At 35.0% G+C, this 8,180-nt stretch overlaps 1 protein-coding gene across 9 annotated transcripts in view; it reads left to right on the forward strand.

Moving 5' to 3' along the window:
• Window positions 1-7,175, forward strand: part of gulp1b (GULP PTB domain containing engulfment adaptor 1b) — a 58,328-nt gene extending 51,153 nt beyond the window's left edge. For 5 of the 9 annotated variants that reach the window (XM_067373476.1, XM_067373472.1, XM_067373477.1 and 2 more), the window contains 4 exons: window positions 576-671; window positions 3,698-3,830; window positions 4,220-4,314; window positions 6,677-7,175. In XM_067373476.1, the coding sequence (XP_067229577.1) occupies window positions 576-671; window positions 3,698-3,830; window positions 4,220-4,314; window positions 6,677-6,748 (396 nt within the window). In that variant the 3' untranslated portion in view covers window positions 6,749-7,175. Of the gene's footprint in view, window positions 1-575; window positions 672-3,697; window positions 3,831-4,219; window positions 4,315-5,027; window positions 5,039-6,676 lie in introns of all 9 variants that reach the window. The other 4 variants (XM_067373474.1, XM_067373475.1, XM_067373478.1 and 1 more) reach the window with 4 other exon arrangements.
• The last annotated feature ends 1,005 nt before the right edge of the window (window positions 7,176-8,180 follow it).

Below are 8,180 nucleotides of genomic sequence, written 5' to 3' on the forward strand. Positions count from 1 at the left end.
ACAAGGGTTTGGAAAGGGGGGGGGCTCTAATATTTGGGTTGTTGTCAATAAACAGATTTAATTTAACAAGTTTCAGTCTGACATACTAGAAACTTTGCCAATGTCAGTCTGTGAATCCGCATGGCTTATGTGGCCATTTTGAATACTGTAACCTGTTAATACTGGTGCTAAAATATAAAAAACACCGCTTACATGTGCAACAGGCAACATTATTCCATTTTGAGACAAAGTTGATCAAATGAAACGTTTTTATTCAACAACTTTGTCACTCTCAACCATCGTGTCTTTTCTGATGGCTGTGCAGAAGAATCAGCATTTAGTTCTTCCCTGAATCTGATTCCAACGTAAATACATTTACCCGCATTACAACGTCTGTAAAATGCTCCTTTTCATAATGTACTGTATGCTGCTTATATGCAGCTTCCTTTTGAAGTGTAAATACTAGATAGGCAGATCTAAGCAGAATAATCCTGAGAGCAGGCTGTGGTGCCAAAGACTTACATAAAATGTTTTCATGTGATTGACAAATAAAAATGTGAATCTTTTTATTCACTATGTGCTTATGCTAATTAAAGATTCAGGATTTGGAGATGGAGAACTCAAAACTGAAGAAGAAGCTCAAAGACCTGGAGGATCAGCTGATGGATCCTCGCTTCTCGCCAGTACGTCCAGTAGGAAATGAGTCTTGCTTATCATTCCAGTCAGATGCTGCTAATCTCAATGATTCTGCTCTCTTTCAGTTCATCAGAATGTGTTTGTTTTTCTCTTCTATCTACCCACGCCACACGTTTTCCCATTTTTCTCTATTCCAGTCTGTCTCTCTCTCTCTCTCTCTCTCCCCAACCCCCAGTGCCCTTTTTCAGCACCTGCATGTTAATGTCTCTAATGAGCCGTACATTTTGCAGAGGCCGTCTGCCTTGTCCTGGTGTGGTGATGTCACATCACTGTCCAGCCTAGAGATCTCCTCTGTCACTCTAACGCCTGTCAGCTCACCCGATTCCAGCCAATCAGCAAGCTTGCTCACCCCTCCTCCTGCTAAGCCCACCCAATTACAGCCCACAAGTGGTTACATCGTGCCACGACCTCGTGTAAATGTCTTGTACACAAAAATAACACAGTGCACTTTGCATACGATTCACTTAGTTACTGTACAGTCTTACACTCTTTAATCTGAATTTTTCATTCGTAAAGAGATAGTTCATCCAAAAATGATCATTTACTCTCATGTGGTTTCAAACCTGAATGGCTTTTTTATTCCATGGAAGACAGATCTCTAAAAATTGCCCAAAAGCAAAATACACATACAATACAAGTAGACCATATTATTTATGCAGTATAGAAATGGATGAACTATTTCTTTAATGCAGTGGTTCTCATTTTTTTCTTTTAGGACACTCCCCTTTGAAAGTAAAAACCTCTGCACCCCGCACACACATGAACTGGTGTGACTGTCACAATATGGCAGAATTGAGCCAGAAGACTCAAATAGGTTGAAATCAGGTTGATTAAGCTCTGATAAAGCATTCCTGTTAATTTTTGTTACATTTTAGTCGAATTTTGATGTTATGTGTAACAAAATATCTTTCTCTGTGTTCAAATTTGACTGTAGTAAAATTAACGCAAAAACTGACACTTCAAATCAACATTTCAAACAAAACAAATCAAAATGTAAACCTTGACAAAAAGTCATTTTTGAGAATGTCTAAATCTATATCCTAATCTTAATAAAAATAAGTATTTATGTCTAAAAACAACTAGACAACTGATAAGCCTTTTTATAGAGAGCTTTATAGGGATCTAGTGGTTACACCATGGCATTACAAACGTTTTTTTTTTTTTTTTTACTCCCACCAGATGACACTAACCTGCCTTCAAAAATTGGATGCGCAAATTTGATTTGTTTTAACAATATTTCTTTTTAATAAATTATTTTTCCTGGGCTCACTCAGTTGGTGACCCTGCTTTTACAGCTTGCTGGAATGCATGTTCACTTTTTTCATGTTCACAATTATTTCCTAGACCCACAAGTTATGTTCAAGAGAATTAATAGTACTATTATAGTTGTAATTGCGATGCAACACCAATAAATGAAAGATAGGCTATTTGGATTTTCCCACTTAAAATGAATGCTCAGTTTGTGGTTCATTATTATTTTAAAGAAAACACAACAACAATAAAACAAAGACAAATTCAATTATATTAAACAGAGAAATATTTTTTTTATTAACAAAGGTTCTCGACCCCCTCACCATCCTTGGTACCCTCAGCCGATTTGCATTACAGATTTTGCAATGGCCATCCCTTCTCCAAAACTGAGCATATAATTATGACTGCTGTGTATTTACACTTGACTAAACATTGATCTGTGCTTCACAATGGCTGTCTAGTGGGTAGCGCTATCTGAAATAAATATTTCTGTGAAACACGTTCAGTTGCACAGAAGAAAGCCCAATCTAGGACCTGCCCTGTACAGTTTATGAATCGGTACTGCTAAAGCAGCAGAGGACTATTATTTTGTTGAACAGAAATGAGGAACAACTAATGACGTCACCGGTTCAGCTTTGATCGACCAAATGGCGGAAAGGAGCGTCTCGTGACTGCCCACATGTAGAAAACGAATTTTGAAGTAATTTATCCGTTTTCTAACGGTGAATCAAAAAATTAAAAATCAAGCCGTAATCTCGTTTTTTTTTTTTTCTTTTCTTTTTTCTTTCTTTTTTTTTGAACAAACAAAAAGCTGAATAAAGGCACTGTTTTCTTATTTCTGCTTATTTCATTTCAAATTACAAAAAAAAAAAAACTATCAAAGCGTACACAGACCTCACATAAACCACAAAAAAATCTGATCAAAGCAGTCAGACTGAAATATAAAAATCACAGTGCATGTGATTTTTGGCCGTTCACGCTTGCTAAATCTGATCGGATTTCAATCGAAAATGCACAAAATCTGATTTAGACTGAAAGTCTAAACATAGCCTGTGTTTAACCGCTATACTGTAAAAATGAAAAGTTGAGAAAACTTAAAAGTTTAAGACAAAAAACTGAGTTTTTGAGTTTTCTCAACTTTTCATTATTACAGTGTATTCAGTGAACACCATACATAGAAGAAACTTGCACAAACCTCATTGGTTGTCGCGTCTGCTGCCAATGCGGTAAATTTGAACGTTGAAATATTTGAAAGCTAGGGAAGTCTCCTCACTTTTTGAGAACCACTGCTATCTTTTCTTTCAAAAAGAATAAATAAAAAATAACTGGCAACACTTTACAATAAGGTTCATTAGTTAACATTAGTTAACTACATTAGTTAACATGAACTAATAATGAACAGCACTTATACCGGATTTATTATTCTTTGTTAACATTTACTAATACATTATTAAAATCATGTTAACATTAGTTAATGAACTGTGAACTAACATGAACAACTGTATTTTCATTAACTAACATTAACGAAGAATAGTAAATACAGTAACAAATGTATTGCTCATGGTTAGCTCATGTTAGTTAATACATTAAATAATGTTTAACTGATGAACCTTATTGTAAAGTGTTACCAAATAAATAAATGCCTAAATAACAAGGAGCACATAAATGTATACACTGAATGTACAGTTAAATGCTTAACACAACAAAAGAAGTCTGATCTTTCAGTGGGCTGGTTCTGATGCCTTAATAAGATTATGTCTGTTGTTATTAGGCTGGAAGCATACAAGCTAGAGCGCCCTCCACTGACATATTTGATATGGTTCCATTCACCCCTGAGTCTCCAATAACAAGACGGTTGAATTGTAACGGCATCTCATCTCCGTACCTGCCTTCAAGAGACAGAGGTGGGGGGCTCTTTATTTATGCTGTCTCACTTAGATGAATGTGTCACATTTTCAAACACCTGAAGGCAAAATCCATAATTGCTAATGTCATATGCTTCTCCATAAGATGGTCCATTTGAGTTGAAAACAATTGGAGCCAGTGTAGATGTTTTGAAGTGTATGATGAAAACATTTGTTAGTCAATTTTGCTTTCATTTCTAATGCACAGATGTTTTTGGTTTATATACAGTAATTATATCATTTATATTTGCATATATATATATATATATATATATATATATATATACACACAGAATTTTCTGGGTCTAAGCTTTGCAAGGGGTGATCTATGAACTATTGCTAAATGCTAAATGGCAAATTATTTACTAGTTTGTCTGGTTGTGCTGTAGATATAGACCTGTTTGGAGCAGAACCATTTGATCCGTTCATTTGTGGACCTGCTGTCTTCACCCCAGACATCCAGTCCAAACTGGATGAGATGCAGGTAAGCACATTTTTTTAATCGTTCACTTACATATGCAGCATTATTAAAATTCTGATCAATATGGTGATTATTTTCATGTTATTTATAACAAATATTGGTGGATAATCAATAAATTATGCATACCTATTTTTATTCTTTAAAAGCGATTTCATTTTTATAATGTCATGCATGCATGTACTAAATATTGTAGGATTCATGCGCAATCTTTATATAACAACCGTACAGCAGCACTACTTGTTTATGTATCGCAAAGTTTTAGTTTGCTCTCTGATGCAATGTGCAATATGTACATCTCCAAATTTAAATGCTAAAAACGAAGGTGTAAATAATTTTGAACATGATGCTCACATGCTTTGAAGTAGGATTATGACAGAATTCTAGATATGGAAAGGAGAAAAGTCAATAACGTGTCAAAAATAAACAGCAGAAGCAGCCAACGTGATTGGCAAACTATATGAACAGATCAAAGGAAGCATATGAGCAGTATTTGGCTGGCAGAATTCACCTGAATTCACTGTATTATAGACTGTTTTAAATTCCAATAATCCAGAGGATTATGGAAGTTTCCGTTTCTGAGGACATCCTACTTGTTATGAGATTATTAGACCCTGTAAGTATCATTTGCACTCCTGTGTCTGTAAACCCTGTAATCCTGAATAATTCAATTATCTTTATCTCTCTTTTCTCCCTGAATGCCACCCATAACCTCTCAGCGGCAGAGATGGTTTGTACACATTCATTAGTGATTCACCTCACAGTGAATCCTCTAGTATTTTGATATGGTTTTACAAGATTTGCAAGCATGAATTTTGTTTTGTCTGTATATGGTATTTTGCTGTCTATATGGTATTGTATGTCTTAAAGGCACAATATGTAATTTTTCACCACTAGAGGTCGCCTATTCAAAACAAAGGCATAGCTTGATGATGCTTAGATTGAGTGCGGAATCGTGGGAGATGATGTTTTCACTTAACAGCCGGTGGAAAAGAATCTGATGGGAAATCATGTTCATGGATGAGATTATTAACGTTACTGTAGCATGAAGCAGAGCAGGGCGAGTGCTGTGGGAGCTGAACGAGCAGTTGGTAATGAGAGGCGAGCACAACACACAGCTTGAGAGCAGAGGAACTTTTATTATGCCACAGGCGCCGCTTCTGCTTCTTCCAGTCAAGCGTACATTAGATACATTTAAGTGTGTTGAAAATACAATAAATTATAACGTTATTTTGTGCGTTCGCTCGGCGGCTGCTATGAGACACTTGTTGCACACTTCAGTAAGCTAGATGGATATTAGAATATCATATTAATATAATCAAAAAAACAAGATTCAGACAATAAGACTAAACGTGTTGAGCTATATAACAGTGATTAGTTTTCTTTCTATAAATGTATCCAAACAGTTGTTCCCTTGTCTAATAAAACATATATTAATGCATCTTTGGTGTTTCAATGGTTTCTACAAAATAAAACCGAAAATCGAGGGTAACATGGGTATGATGTAATTTATAGGCGAGGCATGGACACGGTCCATGTCCTGGTTAAAATTTCTTATTTCTCTGGGTTAAAAACATTCTTGGAAATATCTGGGATAATGCAAGTATACAAGTCAACAAAATATATAACACTGTTCTAGTGGTTTTTGGATATTTTAATCCAAAAACTTACATATTGTGCCTCTAATATGTTAGACCAACATGGAATCTGCTGAATTCTTTCTTTCCCACATTTACTGGATCTATTTTGTGATTAAAAGTATGCATAAATTGTGCAGAATTGGATTTATGGTCAAATATATTACAATTGAGCTGAGAGTTTTACACCCTTATTAGTAATCAGAGACAAAGGGCGGGGGTGAACTTAGTCAACGACTGGCGTTTAGTTCTGCAGTTGCAGATTCTGTGTGGCGCTGGTTATTGCATGCATGTCATCTCACTGTGTTTTCAGACTAATTGAAATTTTGGTTCACTCACACATAAGCAGTACTGTGCCCTAAGCTTATTTTTGCAATTTGTAACATGAAGAAGAAACACTGAGAATGTGCACTGATAGGGACTCATTCCTATTGGCTGCATGTGTTGTGGCTGCATTCATTAAAGTCATCATTTCACAACAACAGATGCAGAAGAACAGCTTTCTTACGCTGTTGAGTGGAAACAAAATAAAGAATTAACACTTCACTGCCGCTTACACAGTGTGAAGCCGGTTATACTGTTGTTGTTGTTAAACGATCTTGAATGTACATAAACTACTGATCTGTAATGTTAATAATGAAAGTTATTATATAGTCTTAACTGTTAACCTTGTTGCATGTTTTTATTAAGCTTACAGTTTAGTTCATATTTCACATTTGTTGTTTTGGCAGGAGGGGTTCCAAATGGGACTGACTCTAGAGGGAACGGTGTTTTCCTTGGATCAGGTGGACAGCCGATGCTGATTTTGGAAAGACGTTTTTGTATATGCTGTGATTCTTGACCATAAAACCCTCAAAAAAAATCACGTTAAATATTTGCATTTTAAATTGAGTTTGAAAGAAATGTAGCAGGAGCCTCAAAAGGGTCTGTAGAGGTCATTTCTATTTTTATATAATAAAATCAACATTTAAGATTGATGATTTGTGTATTTTAACTTCTTAATCTTGTAACAGAAATTGTTAAAAGAGATATGGATGCTAAATGTGCTTTAGCTCTTTCTAGAATTTTTCTATAGTTTGGACCAAATTTAGATGGTGTTTTAAATACAAAATTGCATTAATTCACGGCTAAGTTATGTTTAGAATCCTTACCCAATTTTAAAAAGAAAATGGTGGTTGCAGAGGATGTTGCTCATGTTGTAATGGTGCAATTATAGAGTAAAATGTTATATTATGATATCTAAACTATTAAAGGATTAGTTCCCTTTCAAATTAAAATTTCCTGATAATTTACTCACCCCCATGTCATCCAAGATGTTCATGTATTTCTTTCTTCAGTCAAAAAAATGGTTGAAGGTCAAAATTACAGTTTCAGTGGAGCTTCAAAGTGTTCTACACGATCCCAGAAAAGAAATAAGGGTCTTATCTAGAGAAACCATCACTCATTTTCTAAAAAAAATAAATAAATTTATACATTTTAACCATAAATGCTCATCTTGAACTACCTCTCTTCTTCTTCTCTATTTGAATTCCGGCAGTGTAGACACTGCTAAGTGTATTACTGCCCTCCACAGGTCAAAGTTTGAACTAGCATATTGTATATGACAATTTAGTTCAAACTTTGACCTGTGGAGGGCAGTAATACACTTAGCAGTGTCTACACTGCCAGAATTCTAATAGAGAAGAAGAAGAGAGTTAGTTCAAGATGAGCATTTATGGTTAAAATGTATAAATTTATTTATTTTTTTTTAGAAAATGAGTGATGGTTTCTCTAGATAAGCCCCTTATTTCTCGTCTGGGATCTTGTAGAACGCTTTGAAGCTGCAACGAAACTGTAATTTTGATCTTCAACCGTTTGGATGCCATTGAAGTCCACTACATGGAGAATAATCAAGGAATTTCTTTTTGACTGAAGAAAGAAGGACATGGACATCTTGGATGACATGGGGGTGAGTAAATTATCAGGGAATTTTCATTTGAAAGTGAACTAATCCTTTAATACACTAAACTTGTTCAGGGTTATAAATTTATCAAAATGTTCAGCATCATCATTGCTGAGGTTATCCATTTATATTTCCAGATGTTCTGATCCTTTTCACTTTCATTGATGGCTGTTTTAATATGTTAAACGCTTATCACTTGCTCTTTGATGGTGAATAAATGAAAACTTATAGCACACTATATTAGCTTTGTGCTTTTTTTCAACAGCAGCAAACAGTTACTCTACTAACAGAAA

Source organism: Chanodichthys erythropterus, chromosome 21 (assembly GCF_024489055.1).
Source record: "Chanodichthys erythropterus isolate Z2021 chromosome 21, ASM2448905v1, whole genome shotgun sequence".
Lineage (NCBI taxonomy): Eukaryota > Metazoa > Chordata > Actinopteri > Cypriniformes > Xenocyprididae > Chanodichthys > Chanodichthys erythropterus.